This window comes from Ammospiza nelsoni, chromosome 3, assembly GCF_027579445.1.
Source record: "Ammospiza nelsoni isolate bAmmNel1 chromosome 3, bAmmNel1.pri, whole genome shotgun sequence".
Classification (NCBI taxonomy): domain Eukaryota; kingdom Metazoa; phylum Chordata; class Aves; order Passeriformes; family Passerellidae; genus Ammospiza; species Ammospiza nelsoni.
This window is the reverse complement of record NC_080635.1, coordinates 45044708-45070274: the sequence shown is the minus strand read 5'-3', so window position 1 is coordinate 45070274 and position 25567 is coordinate 45044708. Positions and strand designations below refer to the sequence as shown.

The window sequence follows — 25567 nt, the reverse complement described above, 5'->3', positions numbered from 1 at the left end:
GGAAGGTGGATGATGGGCCAATTGATTTCCTTTTTTTAAAGGAATTTTTTATTTTCTGGGCTTCAGTCTTTGTTTTGAATACTTCATTTGCCTTTGAGGAATTGTGTGCCTTGGTGATACGGTTTGTAGGAAGGTTTTAGAAGTTTCTTAGCTTTGCTGCTCTGAAAATCCAAGAGAAATGTATTTGAAATCAACTATAAAGATATTATCTACAAATTTGAGTATATTAGAAGTGTTATAATAATAGTTTTTCCTGAAGATGTCTGCTATGTCTTACTATAAAGTCGAACATCATCTGAACTACAGCAGATTGAACTGTAAGCAAAATCTTGCACTCCTAATTACACTGTGATTTTGCTTATTAAAGGATTGATTCTGCAGTGTGTAGGTGGATCTCTGCTGTTGGCTGGAACTTACTGCAGTTTGAAAGTCTGTAAGGTAATAATCTATAAGTTAAATGCATTAGTATTGGGGGAGGACATTTCTTATATGTTCGTGTTTTTTTCACCTGTGTTCATGAAAATGTTTTTTTCAGAACTTGTCCAGGAGATGTTGAATTTACTCTTGTTAAAAAAAAAAAAAAAAAGTTTTTTAAAACTGAGTTTTTTCATACCTTTATTGCCCCAGAAGCTTCTGAACGCCCGTTGAATGACTTTGAGGTAGCTACTAATACTGCAGGATGGAAAGGGAATTTAAGGTTCCAGCTATGTGAAATATTTGCTCTTCATTAGAAGACTTTAAGATTTGGCTTGGTTTTGGATTGAAGTAGTGGGGCATTATTGGTGGGTTTTCCTACTAAATTATGGGACTGGGATGGCTGTAGATGGAATACTCAAGTATGTGTGTAACAATTCCGCTTGCAAACTGTGTTTCCATCTTAAATTATGGACTACAGACAAACATCGAGAAAATACTTGCCTTGGAAAAATAACTTCAAAATACCATAGGCAGTAGAAAAAAGTTTTGCCACTGCTCCTCATGCTTACTGTGGGTGAGCAAAGAAATAAGACTTTGAGCCTTGTGATGTTTCTTTTTGAAAGTCAGTAATGATTTGGATGCCGGGCAGGGTCAGGAGGAGAGGGTCTTGAGTCTTTAACAAGCTTCCCCTGAACCTTGGTTAGTGAAATTAAACAAATCGTAAATTTTGAAAACCAGCCCTTTCTTTTCATTCATTGTGGGATAGTTGGCATGGGTTTTGCTTGTTAAAAATACAGTTTCTTGACTCAAGTCTTGTAGAGTAGATAAATGCTGAATTTTGAATGTTTAATGCAAACTAAAATCTTGGCTCTTCAGACTTCACATACATGAAAGACTGAGGGAAGGTTTTTCTGTTTGTATATTACTCCAAAAGCAGTCCTGCAGGCTTTCCTAGTAACCACGTCTGCTACATTTCTAGATTGAATACTTAATCTTGTTTTCATGTGGTTTACTTGGAACATCCTGTGCACAGTGCAGAAGAATACAGATGAGGAGATAGAAATAATACATTCACACATACACCGTAGTAGATGTGCTTATGGGCAAAGCACAATGTAAAGCAATTTTATCAGCTGCTGGATGGCATGACAGACTCTACAAAGCAATTTGAATATAGTAATGCAGCACAGTTGAAAGAAGAGATATGAGGATGATTTCATCCCACGTAGATGGAAAAATATATGTGTGTAAGAAAAATGCTGGAAAACCAGCTTCTTTACAGCTTTAAAATGTATGTTAAAGCATGATGCTACCATTTTAGATTGCAGTGCTGAAATGGGTATTTCACATGGGTATTTCTAGGAGAGGTCTCTGTGTGTTTTCTCCCTCATACATGGAAGACCAGAACTATTTATACCCATGTAAATATCCAAATTCAGAAGATGTGCAGGATGTTTTATGATGTGGGCATCTAGCCATTTATCAATCCTTCCAGGTATAATCAGCTCGAAGGCTGGAGCAGAACCTTTCCAGCAGCTTGCTTTTCCTGCCAAAGAAAATTCCGCCACTGAATTGGTGGAAATTGCTGACTGGTCACCTGGAGACTGCTTCTTATTTAAGTGGTAAACCAGCTTTTCAGCTGCGGCAGCCCGTGTTGCAACTCCTCTGCGCGCCCAGCAGTTGTGAATTGAGATAGCAGAGAAACTATTCATCCTACTCCCATTAATAAAACAAAATTAAGTGCTAGTAGTAGCGTGGCGGTTGTCCATTAGTTTGGATTTCCTGATGGAAAGTGCAAAACTGCAGGAAATGCTTTTCTTTTTATCCCTTCTTGCTCACCCAAGACAGCGCCGGAACTTTTTTTTTATAGCGATTTGGCCGCTGATTTAGGCTGCTCAAGGCCAGGCGCATTCCAGCGGCGCTCCCTCCGGAGGAGCTGCACTGCAGGGCCGCGGGCAGCGCTCGCACGTTTTCCCGGCTGGATCCCGGGAGCCGGCGCTGCTGGTGCTCCGTGCCCGGCTGCAGCGGCGCCAGGCTCCCGGGAAGCCCTGCGTGCAGATTTACCCGGCAATCGCCTTAAGGGGACAAATTTAGTTTACGGCAATCCGCGCTTAATCTGCCGAAGCCGTGGGCGCCTTCGGGGAGAGAGCGAGGGCGGGCGGCTGCGCTCGGCGCTGGCTCGGGCAGCCAGAAACTTCTGGCAGCTTCCCGGCCGCGGCCCCTCCCCTTAAAGCGGCAGCTCCCCGGAGAATCGCTGCTGCCCGCTTGGCCCCCCCAATGGGCCGAGCAACTCACCCGGGAGCGCCTTCTTCCGGCGGCCTTGCCGAAGCTGGAGCACCGGCCCGGCTGTCCCCAGCTCCTCGGGGCGCTGCTCGAACCGCCCTGCAGCGCTCAGCAGCCCTGCAGCGGGTGCTGGTGAAGGGCTCATCGCGATCTCTTCCCAAGCCGCCTCTCCGTGGCCCCCGCCTGGCTGCGGCCGCGGCGTGCAGCGCTCCCCTGGTGCCCGTGTGCGCACGGCTCCCGGTGTCACCCCTTGGGTAACCTGGCCTCCGCCGTTCATGCAGAATACTGATTCCTCTGGGAATCCTCTGCTGGCGGTGTCCGTGAAGACCTTCAATGCCAGTCTTCTGGCAGTAGTTAAACAAGGAAACGAACAAACCGAGATACTGCCATCAGCTTCACTTTCCTCCTTCCAGTGTCAACTCTGAGGTTTTCCAAAGAGTACATTTAGAGACATAGAAACACTGACAGGATATCCTGGGGTGTGCATTGAAGCTGCTCGGAATGAAAGAAGTTCATGATCTCATTATACATGAATGATGGCGTGTGCTAGGCATAGTTTCAGTTTTGCTGTTGACAGAAGTTTACTGATTGTAAGAAGTTTACTGATTGTTGACAGAAGTTTACTGATATGCTCCTGAAATGATGATTCTTATCTTCAGATTATAAACTGTAGGTGATTATGTTCACATATAAGATGTAAATGCCAATTCACATTATCTTTTAAAGTAAAATAAAGGCCGAGAAACAGCAACAAATTAAACTAGTACAGTTTTATTTTAAGAGGCCTTCAAGAATTTTAGGAAGCTCAGAACTTTTTGTATTACTGGATAGACCCCCCTCCCCCCCATCTCCATTTAAATATCACTGCAATTATTCTTGTTAAAATATTTTCAGTATGCTTGCAATACCTTTTCCTGGATTAGTGAACTGTCAAATTCTAGCTGTATTTTGGCCTACTGGTTGTTTTTTTATTTCCTGGAAACCTGCTCTGAAAAGCCTAAAAAAGGAATAAAAACAAATCTTGATAAAACATGTCAAAATTAAATAGGCAAAGATGCATTCAGTCTGAGCTAAGGGCATCTAATAAATGACGTAAGCACAAAGCAGGGAAGGGATAACAGAAAGGTAAAAATAGCTGTATACTAATTTTTAATCTCTTTGATGTTGGTGGAGTTGAATAAAACCTACTTGAGAACAGGTGACTCAGAGTTGGTGAGTATGACAAAGTCAATTATCTTAAATTGATGCCAGACTCTGATAATTACTTTTATTTTTTAGTTTGCATTCATTATGATGCATCACATTTTGCTAATTTAACTTGCCACTTTCAGTTGTTACTCTGTCACAATGAGAGAAGTATGTTGGAAATTTCAGTGAAGTGATTTGGGTGGGGAGAAGGCCCATGTGATTCGTCTTTCAATGGAATAATGAAATTGCAGGAAAAAATCCAGTATGTATCCATTGAAGATTTCAGATACTGCTTTAGAATATATAATGATTTATAGTGGTAGTTAAAGAAATTAATTTCATAATTTTTCTCTCAAAACCCACTGTAATTCTATATGTCTAGTAAACATACCTACATTGGTAAACAAATAGTCCATATGTTGCTATTCTTTAGTTCTCTAGACTAGTAAATATTAACTGATTTCAGTGAAAGGAATAAGTGTAATTTCAAAGGATTTAGGCTAGTGATTGAAATTAACTTGTGTGTTAGTAAGAGAAGTTCTTACAAATATTGGTTTGTTTTAATGAATATTCTTTCTGGAAGAATGTTAAATTAGAGTAGTGATAAAGTAATCACAATATTGATAATTACAATCTTTATGGGAATTTAAAGTCCTGCCTGAAGTTTGGTTGTTGACTTGCCTGTTCCTCTGCCATAAATTTTCAAACAAAGACCAGAGCTTCAGATTATCTTGGTGCTCAAAATTAATTTTTTTGTTTTAGTTAGTGTCAATAGCAGTGAAGAAAAAGTATTCTATATATTTCTGTAAGTTCATCTTGACATTGTGGATTGGTGTTTCTGATAATTCTTTTGTCTGTATAGGGAAGTATAGACCTACACTGACAAACCAGCTCTTTAAGTTTTGTTTATAGTAGTGTGTGCATCTGTGTGCACCCCCATCTGGGGTCTGTCGCTCTTGTTAAAATAATCTCAGTACTTTACAATTCCTTTTAACTTTGGAAGATGAACTGGCATGAAATGCTATCACCCCTGTAGTGGTGAATGAGTTTCTTCATTATACAGAGTGCAGTGGAACAGGAGGGATGCTCCCCTTTCAGAGCTTTACTGTCTTTGCAGGGGACTACATTGCTGCTTTCCTCTGCTCAGATTCATATTGTGGGAAACAGCCACTTCTTCGTTCACTTCAGTGCAAGTGCTGACCAAAATCAAATTTATCACCACCTGAGACCCTCTTTCAGCACCCATCCAAGTGCAGCAAGAGGAAAGCATGGCAGCTTGCCTCAAAGGCACCTAATGTTGGGCAAGCAAGGGGGAAATGAATTTCAGAATCCCAACATGCTTAACAGATTCCTTGTTAATCTCAGCAGAGTTTTATTGGTATTAAGCCTGGATTAGGAGAGGATAGGTGTTCATGGATATACTGCCACAGTGTAATATATCCTACTACTCTGCATTCAGTCACGTACCACACACACAGGGAGAGAGAGAGGAGGGTTCATTAGTGCATTCATGCTTCTGGTGATCTTAGAAAGTGCAGATTGATAACAATTTTATACTACTCAAATATATTCTATTGCCTGCCAGTGAGAGAGAGAGAGAGGCTAGAACAGAGTCACTGGAAAAAGCATCATTACTAAGGAGTTAACCCTGTAGCATCTAATGTTTCTCAATTTCAAGTTTTGTGGAGCTTAAATGTCTGAAAAATGGTGCATTGAAGCATTCAAGTACACACTTCCATGCCTTCTGATGTATTGGAACTGGGAGCAGCTAGTAGGAATTATCTGATGCTGAGTGCAAGCACCTCAGTCTCAAATAGTCTCTGATGCCTGTGAAGATTTATCTCTATATTTTCCCTACAGAGAATCTGTATGTGCCAGAGATGCCCCTTGTAAGCTGTGTTTGAATCTGTAGGGGCACAGAAACACAATTTGGCTTCGATAAGGGCTTAAATCTCTTTGCTTTGCTCTTGTCTGGGTCTCTATGGAGGCTTGCAGCTCTTGAAAATAAACCTCACTCCTCTTGTGTGTCACCCTCTGCCTTCCCTCTTCTGACCCAGAGTCTATGAAGTGATGCTTCATAAGTGGTTCAGTTATCTGGAATCTCCTCACCCAGATTATGAGAAGTTGCATGAGAGAAGATGGACTTCCTTTGAAGGAACTGTACCTTCATGATCTCACTCAGTATATTGATTTGACCTATGTTCCCTTATTTCCCACCTCTTCTGTTTCTTATTTCCCTGTTTGGGTGTCACCTGTTCTGTGTTTCATGCCACAAAACCATGTCTTTTGTCTGGACCCTTAACCTTCATTTTGTGTTTAGTCTCTGTCAGTCTCCTTCCTTACCTTGCCCGTGGGCTACTCTCCTGTTGAGCATCACCTTTATCATTTACTTTATTAAAAAAAAAAAAAAGGCAAAACCTCCTCAGAGTTGTTCTATTTACTAATGAAAAATGAACCTTAATTATGTGAGGGAAATGAACATCATTGTCTTCATGCAACTTAATCAGGTCTTGAGGCAATTGAGGAGACGGTAGAACACTTGGTTGGTCTTCACCATTGCAGTAGAATTCATCACCTGCTGTGTCTTCAGATGCTTCCAGCCGAAGCCTATGTGGTGCTTGTTGTAGATAACTGTGGTATCAGTATATTGTGTTTATGACCTTATATCAGGAGATTATATTTGTATATTATCAGATTGTAATGATTTACATTGTATTAGCTTAGTGTTGTTAAGCTAACAAACCTTCTTTGTTTCTACTGCTATCAATTTAAGTTTTATTGGGCTGTTTGGAAATTCTTTGTCCACAGAAATTGGTGAGACTATGGTGGCTGTATTGCCAGTGGTCAGTATTAAAAAACTGTTTTCCTTTCTGTTCCAGGCAATTGATGAGCCTCCCTATCTCACAGTGGGCACTGATGTGAGTGCAAAGTATAGAGGAGCCTTCTGTGAAGCCAAGATCAAGACAGCAAAAAGGCTTGTCAAAGTCAAGGTAAGTGGTTTTCCTGCAAGCACTTTTTTGAGGAGGGGTAAAAAACTGATTAATGTTCATAATGGTGCGATGTGAAACTTCTTTTTAGTCTCAGGACAGCTAAGAGGCTATCCTGTCCTTGGAAGCTGGTATTATAGTCTTGGAAATAACAGTTAGCTTGTTATTATTGGGATGGGAGGGATTCCCCCACTCCCACACAAATAAATATGTTCTGTTTCTGTCACTACTTTATCACCTACATGTTTTTGACCTTCAATGCCATAGGCTGACCTTAAAGTATTGATTAAAATGTGACAAATGTAGGCTTATATATGGTATATGGGACAATATTGCCAGAAAATAGCTAAGACTACTCAAAGTAGGCTTTAATAGGGTATCTTTTACTTGAGGAGTACAGGCCACTGCCATTTAGCCTTGGCAGCTAGGTAATGCTTCAGGAGTAAGCTGAAACCTTTCTGCCTTCCAAAAACCACTTGGCACGTTGAGTCGTCAGAATAGCAAGCCAGGTATCTCACCTAAGATTTATGATAACTAGTTAATGACTGAATCAATATAAGCCACATGTAGGACAACTAAAAATTCTGCAAAGAGATTGCAAGATACACATTTTAACATTCCTTGAAAATTTAAAGTATCATTTCTAGAAATAAAGAGAGCAATACCCTGCAAAATGGCTGTATATTTCTGTTGGGATAATGTTGCCCTAGAAACTGATCTGGGAGGAGGTACTATTTTTCTGCTTTGCCTCTTAACCTCATATGGAAACATTGCAGAACAAGGATCAAAACCACCTAGAAAATACAAGTTAGATTGTTGCTCTGCAAGAGTTGTAGTGGCAGAATATTTTTCTTATATCTACTGTAAATTTAAGTGAAAAATATGTGAAATGTGAGTGGCAATAACCTGTTATTAAAGGCTATTGCACACTGTAAACTAGTGTGCATTATTTGACTCTGCCCTCATGCTGTGGCTGATTTTTGCCTATAGTGTGTCTGAGGGAGTGTGCAGGCACTTTCCATAAACCCTAGTGGGAAGGTCTATTGTCACTTATTTGATAATAATGTTAAATACAACAAGAAGATTTTAGTCTTAAGTCTGCCAGAAGAGCAAATCAGTGGTCTTTTAATTTCATTATTCAAAACTCTTAATAGCATCAGCTGGTCTATGCTTTACAGTACCATTGGGTTTAAGTGATTAAGTATTGCTATTTGAGCTGTTAAGCATCAGTATTTAAGTACAGGAATTTTGTTGTGCCTGGATCAGTGAAATCTTGACTCATTTCAGTTCTTTGGAGGACTTTCAGTCCACCTCTGTAGATGGCCACTTGCTATTTATTATTCAGTGCTAAGTATTTTCTTATGGGTTTATCGCTTGAAGTTTGGTCACTGCAAGATTTTCAGCAACATTATCCCATGTCAAGATATTTCTGTATAAATTATACAGAAATATCTTGACACGAAATTGAATTTTTCTGTGAATTGGTTGTGGAGATTTTGTACAAAGCCCTCTGGATTCAGTTTTGTGTGTGTGTGCTCACTGTTACTGTATTGCTTAGAGCAGTTTGGCCCCAGTACTGTTGTTGCTTTCTAGAGTAATGTGGTTGAGATTTTTGTGTGTAGGTGCTGTAACAATATCTGTTTACATTCTTGGTTTTTTCTCCACCAAGAATGTGTATTTCTTAAACTTAGCAGTGGCCCTCTGATTTTCTCTGAAAATCTGTTTAGCTCTTCCTGGCACATGCATACTTTCCCCAATATTAGCTCTAACAAATATTCTCATTAGCAGGTGTGCTTTGTCTGAAATTTTGGTAGTTTATCTGCTGCATTATTTTTACTTGCTGAATGGGTTTCTTTTGGCCCCAGTTAATATTTTATGCCTTAGTCTTCTAGAACTACTAGAGCAGAAGGAAAGTCAATTTTAGTGTAAAGCAGTAATTTAAGTTTATAACTAGATGTTCTGCTGAGAAAGTAGAATTGCAACAAAATTCTTTTGATATGGAGTATTGTAATCTTCAGACAAGTAAAATATGTTTAATTATATCTCCTTTTATGTGCTTTCTTCTGTTGAATTCTGCTTCCTAGAATATTTTGAGGAGATACCTTCATGCCAACTTTCCCTTACAGCATAATTTAAAAACTTCATTCAATTTAATGCATGTGCTATGTACTTATAATGTCAGTGTCAATAGGGACTGCATTTGGCAGTTTAGTAGTCTTTGGCAAATTCTGTACACAGTACAGAATTCTGCAGTAACATATAACAGCATTGCACACTTGCTCATGGAAAGCAGAACTTCAGAGTTGCCTGGACTTTTCAAAAGTGTTGAAGGCAGTACAAATTTGACTCAAGGGCAAGACTCTGGGTGTTACAGGAGTGTCTACTTTATCAGATTTATTATAGGTTTATTTAGAGAGTTATTTAAGCCAGGTTATTTTGGCAGCATCTCCTAAAACAATTACCAAAATCATCCACCACCACTTGCATTTGGGCACCCTGCACAGAAGTTTCAGAAGAAACTGTTTTCTGTGTAGGTCTTTATTAAACAGAAATAAGTAAAGCTTCTGCTGTAATAGGACTTACTAGGGATAGTGCAGAAAAAAGAAATTCTAGCTGAGTCTAACCAAGTTGATGATGTGCTGAATGTCTTAATCTTTTGCCCGAGACAGAAAGTTTCCATATTGCTAACTATTGTGAGAATTAAAACCCACAACTAGTACCTACTGACATTGCTTTTCTTCAAGAAAGGCCAACAGTGTCACAGTCTGATTTTGGAGTTTGAATATTTATGTTAATAACCAGTATTTTTTGAGCACATCTGAATATCTGAAGAAGCAAAAACTGTTGGTATCAAAACTCTCCCCCCAAAGAGTCAAAGCCCCAAGACATCTTTAAAAAGACAAACCATTCTGGAATACACAATAGCAGTTTGCTTTGTTTACCTTTCATAGAGTACATTGGGGCTGACTCCTGTTGTGGATAGAGTTCCTTTTTGCTGCAAAATACATTTAAGATAATTACAGAAAGTAAATAAAACCAGATGTGTCTTAATCAGAACTGGTTTACTGGGTATTTTGCACGAGCCACTAGTGATCCTTGGTTTCAGATTATTTTGCATCTTAACTGAGTTTTAGCTTTCTAGATGAATTCCTGCAAAGAGAGAATTAAATACCTGTATCTGTCAGGATGAAGTTCAGAAGAGTAGTCCTTGCTCAGTTAATTCCTAGCCTGAATCCTTTGTCTGCCTTTTGGTTACAAGATACGATTTTTCTGTGTGATGGACAAAATATTTGCCATGAGCAAGTGAGATGTGCAGGTCTGAAAGGAACACACTCTCACAACTGTATGTGTTGCTGTAGTTCTGACTACAAGAAGGATTGATGACTATTTCATTGAAGTAACGCCTGGAAGGGGCAGTGTAGCATTTTAGTGCATTTAGTTTCCAATTGGTCAAGATAGATGGTCCTTAGTCCTGGTTGTAGGTGCTGTTCTTGGCAAAACTCCTTAAAATCTCCTCTCTGAGTAGGCTGTGAAGGAGAGTTGATGTTAGAGAACAATGTGGTTCTGAAGGAAATTTTGCTGTTCTTGTGTGCTACAGTGAAACCCTCAACAGCAGTGTGAATGTGCTCCTGGGTACACTTGTGAAACAAGTCCAGACTTTTGATATAGGATTGCTGTAGTTGAGACCTAGTGTTACACAGCTGGAGCTCATGTAATTCTAGAATTTTCTCAGTTTCCTGCAGTTTTAAAACCGGAGTGGAAATAAAACTTCAGATGTAATTAATCCTATGACTTTCAGTGTAACCAAGTTAATTGTGAATGAAACAAAAGGTGAATGTCTGTAGCACCAGGTACAGACAACTTAATCATACATTGAACTTCCAGACCTTTTTTTTTTTTTTCCTGAGGACACAGTGTGTAGGATTAAAGACAACAGCCTTTGTATCTTTATGGGAATGTCAGGGGAAAATAATTTAATATGTTTACAGGATTTACTAACTCCAGTTTTGAAGGACGGAAAAGTTAGCTGGTTTTATATTTTCTTCCAATTAAATCTGTGTGTAGGCTAGACTGACATTAACTGAAATCCTGTTTGAGTTGTTCATTTTGTTTAGTCGACAGCAGTGTCCTGTACTTTGGTGAGGCTTTTCAACCATGAGGTGAAAAATGTACTTTTATCAGCAAAAGATAAAGGTGCTAAAGCTGTTTGATTTCAAAGCATTGAAATATAAGTGTTTCTTTAAAGTTGTACTCAGAAGTCTTGAAACTTTCTCCTTTCTTGCTGTGGTACTAGAGACATTCAAATAACTTCAGAGAACTCCAGAGATAATTTTGACCATTAGACAATTTTGTTATACTCTATATTCCTTTAGAGATAATGATTCTCTTGTGAACGAGAAAAATATTTTAGGAGATCTGATAACTAAGGAATTAGCCCCTCATAGTTCTAGAAGATATGGATTAGACAGCTTTCAGCAAGTGGGATGATTATGGTGTATAACTGTAAAATGAGAGTAAGAGAAGGGCTATTGACGTTTGCATGTGCTTATGCTGCTCAATTATATCAAGTGATTGTCAGTTGAATTATATTTTTTTAGGTAACCTTTAGGCATGATTCTTCAACAGTGGAAGTGCAAGATGACCACATTAAGGGTCCCTTAAAGGTAATAAATTTGGTTTATATCTTGCTAATGCTTTGAAAAACATTTTCCTTTTCAGTATTTGACATAAATGTGCGTATATGGTATGGGGTGAGAGAAGAAGGTTCAACTTATTACACAGGCTAGATAGGATCACAAAGCATAAAAGGTGATGCTACAAAGTTAGAGGTAGTATACTCTTTATGTTAGATTTTTTCTTTGTAGTTAAAGGGGATGCAGCACAGGCTGGTAAAAGCCTCTTTGTTCTTTTTGCCTTAAAGCTATGAAGTATGGCTGGCACTGATTTTTAGTCACCATTCCTTTGGAGAACTCGGCAGGAGGATTTGATGGGAAAGCTCTTATACAAGAGAATGACATCACTCAAATTGGTTCTTGTTCCCCACCTGCTGGCAGCAAACAATCAGCTCAGTTAGTTGGCTTATTTTAAAGAAATGAAAAAAGAAGTTTGAGGGATACAAGTATATTCAAGTGAAACTGGAAAAACATTTTATATTTGACATGGAATAGGCTAGAAATTATCTCTGTTTGCTGACACAAAAGTGTTGATTTCATTGCCTATGTTAGAAAGTCTCCAGTGCTAAGTGAGTTCTCTGTTTTAGGTAGGAACTGTTGTGGAAGTGAAGAATCCAGATGGAACATACCAGGAAGCAGTTATCAACAAATTAACAGATGCAAGTTGGTATACTGTAGGTAAGAGAAAGATTTATGTATTTGACTAAAACTTCTGACTTAAAAATAAGTCTGTGACCTGGACATGTCCTAAGCATGGTGAGAGAGATTTTTTTGGAGATACTTAGGTATTCAGAGTTGCTATGAAAAACTTTTAAAGATAAACTTCGTATTTTGGGGTTTTATAAGAAACTGTGCCCTTTATGATCTGAAACTGGGACACCAAATAAAGATGTAGTGAATTGCTCTATAATTGGTGACTGCTTCTTAGATATTAAATACTCTTGTTAAATATTCTCAAGTAAAGTATGCTGTCACAGGTCCTTAAAAAAGGGCGAAGAAGTGCTTTTAAAACACAAGCTGCAACACCTAATTTTCCCCACTCCCAGACTTAGCCCTTACAACAGCTGCTGTTAAAATACACATGGCTTATTATAATGTGATATTTCAGATGTTTGGTAATATACCACATACTCTATAGCCAGTAGAGGGTGGAGGTTTTTTCTAATTTACATACAGGAAATGTATTGATTTTTGAAAAACTACATAGCCCTCTCCTGGGTAGATATGGGAAGTTGAAGACTAGAATTTGAAAGGACTTTAGTGAGACTTATTTCCTTTGAGGTATGGGTTATTGTTAATGAAGTGATGCTGAGCAACTAGAGAAAGACATTTTCCCTAGTCCTTTCAGAAGGGAATAGAGCTCTAAATTTAGGTAAGACCTTACAGATAAGTGTTGAAGAAAATATGTCTGTTTTTCTGTTGGAGAAGTAGAATCTATTAGTATAGGTGAGAGTGGGTTAGGATGGGGTGAAACATAATGTACAAAGACAAGAATTAACATTATAGATAGTGTTTTGGTAATTAATACAGAAGTGGATCAGATATGAGAGCTTTTAAGAAGCAAATGGTATAGATGGTGTTAGAGCTGTGTTGTATGTCTCTGTTTATGTTTCTGAGAAAGTGTGAGGTTAGCAGTTGAGCAAGAAGAATAAGATAGGAAGCTGTGCATATTAAATTTTGAAGGTAGATGTCACAGAGTTGCAGTCAAAGGAAATGTCTGTCAAAAATCCTGAATTTGGGGAATAGGAAGAAATACGGGTTTCAGTCTCAACTCTTGTATTTTATAGATAAAAGCAAACAAAAGCATGTTGACCTTGCAGAATTGGTAAAATTCACATTGCTGGCAGTGTAATGCACTTTGATGGAGAACTGACTCTAGCTGTGGATGATTAGAATAATCTTTGTCAGGAGGGTGACTGGAATGAGACGAGAATTGCCTATACTGACAGTGATGACTTTGCAGATCTGAGTGAAAGTCCTGCTGTAGGACATAGTTGCCATTTACCAGGTTCCAGAATTGCACTCATCTTAACCAGCAGATACCTAATGTTGTCCTAGCACTTGCTGAGAACCATCTAATTATTTGCACTGTTAATGATTTTGTGAATAAAATTCCTATGATTTGGTGAAAAACTTTGTGAAGGCATAGATCCATCTGGAGTAGTACCTTTCCAAAAGTGACATAAGACCAGATATGCCATTGCAGCAGTATCTGGAGAGGAATAACGCTTTGAGGGATGCTTGAGACCTCTTTTAACACTGACGAATGGGCAAAGTTGCTTTGAATGTCCCTGTGTGTCTTGTATTAAGGTGTTTTCTGAATAGAAATGGTACATCAGTTTGCTTACATGGTTTTTTTTGTGCTACTGCTTTCCTACCAAAGAACAGCAAAAATTAAATCTAAATTTTTATAAAAATCCAACTAGTATAGTCTTTTAAAATAAGTATAGCACTGTGTGGGTGTATATATATATGTATGTATATATATGCATAAAACTTGTAAATTTAATAGGCATATATGTATGTAAATGCACAAACAAACATACATGCATAAGTGTCCTTAGTTTTGTCTGCCCTGTGAAAAATCTTCAAAGAACTCAAGGTGTTAAAGTCCTGGTAACTAGATACTGTTTTGTCATTCATATAAATGTCTCTTAAAGTCTGTGTTTACTATGAGGGGGCAAAGAAAATGGCAGGATTATTTGCTTTACTGAAAATACAGAACTATGCATGTTCAAAAGTAGTCTTACCCCTTTCTGCATTTTTTTGTCATTATAATTTGAAGTGATTTTGGTTGCGTTATGTTGTATCTTTTCTCCCCCAGCTTTTCTTGTGCAGTTTCAGAATATGTGATTTTAAATACATTACACTCCTGATGCCTGCTCAGTAGATTGTTTTCAGGATGTTCCAATAGATCAGAATGTCACAGTCATTAAGCCATATGTGTCATGCTGGCCACATAAGTCTTTCAGGGAGGTCAAGCTTTTCCTCTGAAAGTATTCATGTTATGGAACAAGATTAGGATTCCCTCTGGCAGGGAAGAGGCCACAAGCAGATTACCACATAGGACACGTTATGTGGCTACCTGCCTAGCTCAGAATAGGTTTACCTCTGCTGTAGTCAGCTTATCTCCTGAAGTGGATAGATTTTTTTTTTAATCTCTCATTATGTAAGGAGACTGTTTTGTTAATTAACACAAAGTGGATTAGGAACCTGCTGACTTCTACTTCACTTAACCAAAGGGGGGCTTAATTATGTGCTGACCATTTGAGATGCAGTTCCGAATCTAAGTGGTTTGTGTGCAGTTCTTGCCATTGATACTTTTCAACAAATGTTGAAGTGAGGGATGTGCATCTCTAACTGATACTGTGTCACAATTGAACTGTGTTCAACAATTACTGTAGTCCAAGCTGGGGAATTGTAGTTACAAGGGAAAGTTTCTTCATCAAAAGTACTCAATTCTATACAGGGATGAAAAATTCACAGAATTAAATAAAAGGTTCTTTAATATCAAGTAAATATTAGTCAAGAATTTTGATGTACCTTGTTGCTTTTTGTATATTTTCCTTTGAATTAGTAAACGTTGAAGAACAGAGCCCCCTCCATTGGAAAGCAAGAAATTAATTTAATCTCTTTATTCTTGCTGGTCAACAGCTATTGTGCTGTAACTTTGATCTGTTGATGGGGAGAAGAGGATGTTTAAATGAATTAATGAAATGAAAAAGACTTGTTAAGAAGTTGCTGAAACTTTTTTTTAAAATGAAATATTTTAATGTTATTTTGGAGTTGTTTCTGTGCCCACAAATGTCTTTGAGTTCACTGCTGTGTAGGGGCAAGAGTGTAATTATTATCATTGCTCAAGAGGGGAGAAGAGATAAAGTCTTGTCTCACTGAACAGTGCAAGCAAAACCTAAGAGTTAAATCTGTCATCAGGTTTCCATCTTCTAAGTACCTGCAGAAGACTTGACAAAAGCTTACTTTTTATATGACCAGTTCATCAGGTTCTGAAGACCCCACCTTAAATGTGTGCAGTGCATTTCAGGATTTTAAAGGATGTAGCTGAACTGTATTACGAGCTTGTTTCCAGTTGACCTAGTGATAGCAGAGATAGCAAAAAGTCTAGAAACTGGGAGCTGCACAGTTCTGTCAGTAGAGCTGGGTTTGATGATTGTCAGCACTTTGACTATTGTCATCTTCTTAGGGTGGTATTGCTGCTGTTCTGTAGCTTAGTTGCATGAAGTCAGGACAGAAAGGCATTGAACTTCCATACAATGTTAAATTGCAGCTTTTTCTATAAATATCCAATTATGTTTCTCCATGGTAAGCAGAGCTTCCACTTGAATATCACAGGAGTTGTGTAATTCTTTAAAAACAGTTAATGTTAGAAAGGTTTTGAATTCTAGTGTGTTGAATTTCATTTCATGACACCATGAATTGTCTGCTCAACTACTGATTACTCAAGGTATGCAAGTGTAAAGTAGCTATGGTGAGAGAGAAGCTTATGTATTTGGTCAGTCTGTGAAATGCTTTATTGGGCCTGCAGCGTTATCTGGACATAGGTTTGTTCCAAGGGTTGACTACAGGAATATATTCTGACATGTAAATGCATTGCTTATTCCTGTCATGAGTTAAAAAGAAATGTTTTCTTTCCTCATTTCTTGTCTGGTGGCAGTATTTGATGATGGTGATGAGAAGACCCTGAGACGCTCTTCCCTGTGTTTAAAAGGAGAAAGACATTTTGCTGAGAGTGAGGTAATTGAAGAGTTTTTATATTGCAGCTTTTTATATAGAAAATTTTAAAAGTGATACTTTTATTACCTGAGTTTTTAGTATGTTATGTGTATCCATGCTACTAAAAATGGGGATTATGCAAAGTGTGGTCCACAGGGGTCTGACTTACTCTTTTTTAAAAAGAAGAAATATAGTTAGATTCCACCAAACTATGTAAGTTAAGAAACAAAATCAGCATTTTGTCTTTTTCATTTTTATATTATTGATAATTTGTGGATTGTAGATCACACAAACACCATGCAACTACTTTGCATTGTATAAAAAATTACCTGTATTAGTGATGAAAAAAATCACAGTATACTTATGACATGAAAAGTAATATAATTTATAACACAAAAAACTAATGTAGATGTTTCTGCATAGTAAAGTTCTGCTGCATTTTTGATGGTCAAACCCAATTTGTAACACTTAATTAAACATAAAAGCTTTTCTTTCAAATGGCCAATAATAATAAGTTGCTGTTACTTGTTTATTTGACAACAGCTACCAGAATTTTGAAGCTGGCTGATGTCTTAGAGGTGATTTACACATTAAAGTATGCAAACATTTATAGTACATTCCAAATAATTGGAATTTCAGAGTGAGAGTTCTTCCTTCATATTATGTAAGACAATCTGGACGCATGGGCAGATTTATGTAAACATGTTTGTTTACTGGACAGCTGCTGAAGATGTTTTTTTTGTTCTACATAAGTGTGCTGTTACTGCAGTCAGCTGAGTTTGTTGTTTGCATACTGCATTCTTGTGAAGATTCAGGTATCTCCTAAATCAGGATTAAACATATGTTAAAAGGTGGGAGCCTAATTAGATGCCTAAATCTTGATTCCTATGGAAATGCTATAGTTTAAGGATTGTGGTATTCCTTCAACTAATTCTTTGTTATTAATGATCAGCACAACTGAAGATAAGATTTCTTCTGTTCTGTAAATAGTATTTTTGTATGGTTTCAGGAGTATTACCTTAGAGTGCATGGGTTGAAAAATTTGTGACCTGTGTGGCTGAATGAGAGTAATTCAGATTGTTTTGTCACATTCGAAGTAACCTTACATTCAGATGACTGGTACTTCTTATTTTTATCATCTTTTTTTTCATCTAAGCTTTTGATGTTTTGCCAGAAGTCACTGATTTGCAATTCACTGTCACCAGCTCTGAATGAAACATGTTGTACATTTCTAATAATTACCTTGTGATTGCACAGCTACACAGCAGGGAAAATTACATCTCAAATTTCTTTTGTAATTAGGCCAGTGCCCCACAGTTGTCTTGCTGATACTGCTTCCCAAGTGTGTGGTGTAGAATCTTTTAGGATGTCCACCACACTCAGAAGTAGTCATGCATTTATTTTTAGATTCTAAAAAGCCAGTTTTATTGTCCCTCAGTCAATTCTGTTTGAGACAGAATATTTCCGAGGTGCTTGTTGCTGTTACACATTGTAAAACTCATACATGACAAAGAAGTTGAAGTCCGAGGACTAAATTTAATTTGGAAGGCTTTCTGCCTTCTTTCAAAGAACAATAATAAGCGGCTGTACAAAAAATTATTGTGTACCAGCTGCCTTCAAATCAGGAAGGGTTATCATTTAAACAGGTAACAGCAGGCTTAAGGAGAGAAGATACTGCATGTCCATGAATTCCGTTTGTTGAAGGATTCTTCCTGAAGAGGGAAAGTTCTTTCTTTGCCTCTCTTTTTGTTTTGAGGCTGATAAAGCATCAATAAGCACCCTCCCAATTATCAATATAACAGCCTCTTTAAAATTGTTTTAGAATCTCTCTTACATATCAAAGTATGAATTACTAACAAAAAATTACAGTAAGTTGTCATGTTTGCTGCTGTTGAGCAGCAGCAAGCATTTTTTAGTAAATGATTCAGTATTTAGTCTAATTATAGGATAGGCAGAAAATTAATCTGATAGAGATGGAAAATGCCAGGTGAGCAGAATACCTGACACTTATTTCTCTGTGTTTTGATCGTCCAAAGGCAGGAATTCTGGGAAGAATTGTTTGTGTGTGTTTGACAAAAGTTAATTATTCAGAGGTGCAGAGAAAGTGTTGAAAAAAACCTGCAAAACAAAACATATTCCTTTTAGAAAATCTAAATGTGACATATATGATGTACTTCTGTATTTCTTTCGTAATGAGAAAGTCTCTGTTGACAAAAATTGCTTCAGTGAAGCAGGTGGTTTGGAGAATAACTTATGCCAGCTTTTTCTTATATATATGCATATGTGTTTTTTCATTTCGACAGACATTAGATCAGCTTCCACTCACCAATCCTGAACACTTTGGGACTCCTGTTATAGGAAAGAAAACAAACAGGGGAAGGAGATCCAATCATATGTAAGTTAAATATTTTGATATCTGTGCTGTGTGTAATCAATTCTGAAGCTTTCAGTATGTGTTGAGTTTTATTATTTGTATGTTCAGGCTTCTCTTATATAAAAGCAGGAGGCTGGATGAAAAATGTTGTTTAGCACTCAGTTTGAAACTCAGGTTCTTGTCTGTTGTTGCATACAAGCATTCCAAGTCTTCATGTAATCAATATTTTAAGTAGCACCAGGTATAGGCAACAGCTTTTTCTTGTTAAAAAAAAAAAAAGAAAAGGTGGCATCCCAAATGGAAATGTGACAGTGAATTGTATTGACAAACATCTCTGTAGTATTGTAAATATGTTGGACTCAAGCAAAATATTTACAATGCAGTCCTTGTCCAGCTGATAGGAAGTCTTTGTGGAAGGTCCCAGAATTCTCCTGTAGACCTTTGGTTTCTCAGTCTCTGAAGGGTCTCTGAAGGGCTTTTAGAAATAGATGAACAGTATTACTGAATGGGTCAGGTTGGAAGGGACCGCAGTGGGGCATCTGGTCCAACCTCGCTACTCAGGCAGGGCCATCCTAGAGCACCTGGCACAGGATTGAGTCCAGATGGTTCATGAGCATCTCCAGTGAAGGAGATTCCACAACCTCTCAGGACAATCTGTTCCAGTGTGTAGTCACCTGCACAATCAAGAAGTTCTTCCTCATATCCAGGTGGAACTTCCTGTGCATCAGTTTTTTTCTCACTGCTTCTAGTATAGTTTGCAACAAAGCTTACTGATTAAAAAACAAAGTTCAAGATTTTTTGGTGCCGAAATTCTTGGTAGCTGTGGTCTTGATAAAGCCGTTTTACATAGTCCAGTGCTTATTCTTTATTGTTTGTGAGTGGGTTGTGAGGTTTTTGTGTGTATGTGTGGGTTTATGTGGGGTTTTTTTTGCTCTTTTCCTTAAAGCTTTTAGGTGTAGTGGCTTTCATGCTTGGGTCTTTGCACTTTCTAGTAGCTTGAAATAAATGTTGCTCTGTAAATGTAGAGGAGCTATATATTTACTCAGAAAGTTGTTGAGTTATTAATTTGTGAGGTAGTGAAGGAAAAAGCTGGTATTACCCAGAGAATGTCATTGTAGCATCCTTGACGTCTCTGACCGTACAGGATATTGTACAGGGTTGTACAGAATATTATTATGTCAGAAGCATCACACTTATCTTTATCTTGTTGTTAAAACTGAGTTAACTGAGTTTAAAGACACTTATCTGTGCAATTTGAGTTAGGAAGAAGTCTCTCCAAAATAGTTCTGGCTTTCTCTTTTAGTCTTTGAGGTTTTTTTCTTCCTGCAAGAGATTCTTGAGCCCCAGAAAGCAGCCTGAAAGGATTTAATACATTTTAAAAGAAGCCATTACTTTAAAAAAAAAGACATTTTGAGGGAAAAAAATTAAACAATGCTAAACCAAAACAATTATCATAACTGGAAATAACATAAATTCAAGATGGGGAAAAAGAAATTCTCCTTAAACTGTACATCTGTTACCTTCTGTTACACCAATGGTAACTGAGTTTTTTGTTGGTACTGAATTTTGTACTCAAAAGCAGTTATGTGACAAATGCAAGATAGCTTTTGAAGTGATGGTGGTGGTGCTCATTGAAGATGCTGTATATTTTCTGAGGATTAACCTTTGAAGTGACTATTAAAAAAGGATATATAGAGAGTATAGAGAGCATCAAGAGGGTTTTCTGGTTTTTTTTTTTTTTGGTTGCAAGTAATTTTAGTTGGACTAGTTTATGTATTTAGACTTCTCATATGGTTAAAACCAGGTGCAACTTTGTACTTGAACAGTCAAAACAATGAGCCAGAACCCTTTTAAATGGAAATGCATTTGCATCTTGGCCCATCTACTTACATTCCAACACTTCATTCAATGTGAAGTTGAAAGTCATAGAAATGGTTCACTGCACATCTTTAAAGAACTGTTTAAGGATAAACAGACTTTCTCTTTGCTGTTTATCTTTGTATCTGATGTTTCTTCTTCAGAGATTTGTCCTCTCCCAAAATAGCTTTCCATTCTGTGTGGTTGTTAAAGTAAAAGCATAGACAGATTAAGAGGGAAAACCAAAACAGTTTAGCTTAACATTGGTCCAAAACTACAACAGTATTTTTGGACAGTGTTTTTGTAGGGTAGAATGGTTTCACTTTGAATACCCTGACAGTGCATTTGTCTTCCTCCTTGTGGGTGCATGGTGGTGTTTTGTTTGGGTTTTACATGTATGACTAGTAAATGTGCATTTCTGAGCTTGTAATGTTTGAATTGTTACTATAATATATTATAAATACTCACTTTTGTGCCAAAACACCTAACAGACAATTCAAGTCGCTGTTATTTGTGTCTCTTTGATAATATGCTTTGGATCTCCTGTAATTACAATAAGCAAGTGTTGAATAGTTGAGTTTTAAGTCTCTTTCTGTTGTTTAGTCCTGAAGAAGAATCTTCATCCTCTTCCAGCGATGAAGATGAAGATGATAGGAAACAAAGTGATGAGTTACTAGGAAAAGTTGTGTGTGTGGACTGCTTCAGTGTGGATAAAAAGAAAGTTCTGTGGTTTCCAGCTTTGGTAAGAGTTTCATCTTTATTATAATTTTGTACATCTTTTATCTTTTTCTAGGCACTGAGAGAGGTGTGGGGTTTCTTCATTTTGGTGGTTTTTGTTCGAATTTTAGAATGTGTTTTTTCATGTTGGACTGTACAATAACAGTCAAAGGAAATATATCTAGATATGTTTGTTTAAAAAAAGGGATTGCTAACATGGCCTTAGTTTTTCCAAACAGCCAGAGCTTGTTGACCTAATTCTAGCTCGGCACCGTGTTCAGTGATCACTATTGGACTAGAATTTCAGGGCTTTTTTCCTAGGCTATTGTATATCAATTTTCCAAATAACTGAGTTTTATCAAGGAAGGAAATACAAAGTACAGAGAGAGGGGAAGTTTAGTGATTACGTAAACATGATTTTTCAACATTCAATATAAACACGCTGGATAATAAAATCAAATGTGTTTTTCTTGGTCATTACACTAGGTAGTGAAATAGTGACAATAAATTTACTTTAAAATTTCATTGTAGCCTTTTAGTACCAGTATTTTTCTCTTTCTTTATTCTGGCTTAAAGACACTTTTTAAGAAATCAACTTCTAATAAAATACCACAGCTAGTCTAGTGATTGCATGTAGGCTCACTGATTGATTTGAAAATGAATATATTTCTATATGTGGCACCTTCTAGAACCATGCTTTTAAATTTTTATTTTATTTTTAATATTTGATTAATTCCTCCCTGGCAATGAAAGCTTAACATTTATCTAATTTCAGGGAGACTTGTGCTCTGCTTTTGAAACCATGCTGCACAGTAGCATTTAACTCCTCTTAGTAGGTGCAATAGCTCTCAATTGAAGCTTTCTGCTTGTCACCTGCTGTGTCTTGTAATGCAATCCAGCAGCTTTCCAGTAGGAATTCTTTTGGTGAAGTTTGTGGAAGAGAAAGAGTCACTGAAGTATTTTTTGCAAGGGAGAGGGCAGAATGTACAGCAAGGATGTACCATGTTTGCAGGAAATAGCTTTAAGAGAAGTTTTCGGTGATAAACAAGAAAAATTGAGATGTTTCTTTGCTGAAAGCTGTCATCAGGAGGATGCAGTATTACCTGCCTCACAGTTCAGTCAGAGAAGTGTGCAGTGAAAGTGGCTTGAGCAGTTTTATGTCACACTGCTGCGTTTGCCTTTCTGCCATGCCAGGTACCAGTTTCCATGGCCTGCTCTCTGGGAGGGGTTGGGCTTGCCTGTGGCTCCTGTGGTGCTGCTCATGACAGCTGTGGGTCAGACCCTAAAGAGGAGCTGAATTGTTGCTTCTGCTCCAAAGATATACTAAAGATACACAATTGTTTCTTTGTATTTCTTTTGAAGATTGGAATAGCTTCTTCTTCATGGAAAGCTTCCTGCAACAAATGAAAAGCAGTAGGGGGATAAAGTTTGAGGATGAAGCTTGTTAACTCTGAAATAGCTTATCCTAGATTAACTCTTACTTTAGTAATCAGGTTTATAGCTCTGCAAACAAACATCATAGTGCATTTAACCAGAAAAGCTGTGCCAAAGGGTAGATTTATACCTCAAATAGCTGCCTTTTTTCATTTGGCTTGGTTTTTTGTATTATAATACCCTTTTCAATAGCTATGCCTCTTGATTTTTTTACCTTGTAAGCAGGTTATCTCTACTGTATCAACAAAGTAATCTTATCTTATTACTGATAAATTTTGCATTAACTTTGTATTATGGTAATTTCATGAATAATGTAATGAAAATTCAGGTTTAATGTGCGGAAGAATGTGTATCTCAGCATTATTTCTTATTAATGATATTATGTACAGATACTTTGTGTATAAGCACAGAGGACATTGTGCAAGTTTATTAGGTGAAAACAAGTTCAGGGATTAATCCAAACCTTTACAGCAGGTAACAATTAAGATTAGCAGTGGAAACCAAGTACTTTGGAGATCACTCCTATAACCAAATAGATTATCCCTTACAAATTTAGAACTGTAGAAATCTGAATTTGGTTAAAATTACTCTAAGGACTCAATGATTGACTGCATTGTTTTAATTCTGCATACATGTCTCGGTTGGTGGGGTTTTTGTTCACTTGTTTTTGTAAGTTCTGTGGGGAAGGGGGGAGTACAGTGACTAACTAGAATTGTAAAAGGGTCTGACAGTTGCTCCTTATGTCAAAGAGTGTGATTCAGTCTTATTCAAAGCCTCATAGCATTGTTTAGTTTGAATGTGTGCTTAAAGGCTTTTGAAAGGTGCAGTGAGGAAATCTGCCTGCAGCATTTTCAGAAAATTGAGTTTACACAGGATCATCTCTTTCATCCTCTGACTCCAGTGGAGTTTGTTTTGCAAGAAAATTGAGAACTTGATTCAGGCAAAATTGTGGTGATGTGGCTTGATGTAAAGGCACTAGATGGGGTTATGGTGTAAGGTGTTTTCCAACCTCTGAATGGATTTCTGACTACTAAAATCTTGATGCTTCTAGAAAAGCAGTTGCTAAAGCCTGAAGAGCCTTTCTCCATCTTTAAGGAGCTAGGAGTTTGCACTTGTCAGTTTTAAATAGAGGATGATAATCATTGTCTTTTACCCTGATATTGCAAGCTGTATCTCAAGCATAATTTCAGTTAGAAAGTTGTCATTTCCTAAAGTAATTTTTTTGTAGAATGCATTGAATTTTGGAACTTGGTCTGTTGAATTTTATTTGTCTTGAGGACCATATTTAGCCTGTGCTTTGTGATATGTAAGTCTATTTCCAAATCACTTGGAACTTTTGACTTTAGCTCATAAAATGCTGCGTAGGTGGTGACCTATGTAAGATGGGGGGAAAAACTCAACTTTTGCCATTTAGTATCTTTGTATTTGGTGGAAAATTAGGACTGAAAGGCAAAAGTTGGGATAAGAGAGAAGAGGTATTTACCTGGGATAGCTTAGGGCTACAGTCATTTGCTGCTGCTTGAGATTTTGTAGCAGCCAGAATTTTCCTGACTTTCAGGGAGCAATGCACATTATGAGATATCAGATGAGTGATGGAGAGGGGTTGCTTTTGTGTGTCACTTTCTGGCAATTGAATATATATGTTTATTTATATAATTTTTTATTAAATTCTTGATGCTTTTTTATTAGTGACTTGTATCCTGATTTAGCAAAACTGAAATAGCTTTTAAAATTGCAACAAATAATATGTTGTCTCAATGCTAGACTTGATTAGTCTACTTCTTGAGTTAAAGAACCTATCATAATACTTGCACTTGAGGTGCTCTTCTCTCCCATGCAGATTACTTGTAAGTCTTCTCTTATAAAATTGCATTTCATAAATCCTTTAGCTTTTGGTTTTGACACTGTGTGTGATCACCTCTTTGCCATTTCCAGAAGTTTTCAGAAGAAGTCTGTAAGTCAGGTGGCAGCACTTGGAGAAATTTCTGTCCTTTTAGGATGAGGAGGAGAATAAGCTGTAGAGGCATGACAGATTGACATTTTGTCAGAATGCTGTTCTTATGTTTCTGGCAGCAGCCGTCGGTTTCCCTCTAGGAGCCAGCATGACCTCATGCATTCAGTAATTCCAGGAGGTCATTGCTCCTGTGTTTTGGGGGATCTCACTTGCTCTCATCTCAGGGTTGCCAATGAGAAATGAGCACAAAAGCTTTTAGAGAAGCACTGCTATTTACTGTTACTCTCTTGTTTTAGCTTTTCCTCTCTAAACTTTGCAATTGTAATATCTTTGCAGGTGGTTTGTCCAGATTGTAGTGATGATATTGCAGTGAAAAAAGACAATATTCTTGTTCGCTCATTCAAGGATGGCAAATTGTGAGTAGGAATGTTGAGTTTGATAATTGAGCAAAATTTGTACCTCAAGTGAAATGTGAGATGTGTTGGTTAAAGTATTAATAACATCAGTAAGCTCAGTGAGTTCCTGCCAAGATTTTTCTAATGTTTAAAAAACTGTTAACAGCCTACATGGTGATGAAATTAGTCTTGAACTTTGTCATTATTACTAATGGGATGCATAAATCTATCTGTCTTAGTTTTACTTCCATTGTTAAAATTGTGGGAAACCCAGCAGTATTACATGACTTCAAGAATGGCCTGAAACTCTTTCCTGCTGAGGTTGGAGTAGAGCAGTGCTTTTCAGGGATGTGGCTGTAAGCTTATCCAGCTCCAGGAGGGTCAGTGGGGATGTGTGCCTGCCTGCACGTACACCACGTGCACACACAGAAATCCTCTTTCCTGTTGGAAGGTACTAAGGCATATGTTTATCTCAGTCTAGGCTGCAACTGCATCTTATCATGCTCCTTGCAAAGAGCTCTAATGCTACTCAAAGTAGGAAAAAGGATAGAGAAACA

General features: G+C 37.5%; 1 protein-coding gene across 4 annotated transcripts in view; it reads left to right on the top strand.

The window, feature by feature from the left end:
- Positions 1–25567, top strand: part of ARID4B (AT-rich interaction domain 4B) — an 88161-nt gene that overhangs the window by 23447 nt on the left and 39147 nt on the right. For 3 of the 4 annotated variants that reach the window (XM_059467424.1, XM_059467421.1, XM_059467422.1), the window contains exons 3-9: positions 6768–6878; positions 11474–11539; positions 12136–12226; positions 16221–16300; positions 18583–18674; positions 21114–21252; positions 24952–25031. In XM_059467424.1, the coding sequence (XP_059323407.1) occupies positions 6768–6878; positions 11474–11539; positions 12136–12226; positions 16221–16300; positions 18583–18674; positions 21114–21252; positions 24952–25031 (659 nt within the window). The remainder of the gene's footprint in view (positions 1–6767; positions 6879–11473; positions 11540–12135; positions 12227–16220; positions 16301–18582; positions 18675–21113; positions 21253–24951; positions 25032–25567) is intronic. The other variant, XM_059467423.1, reaches the window with a different exon arrangement.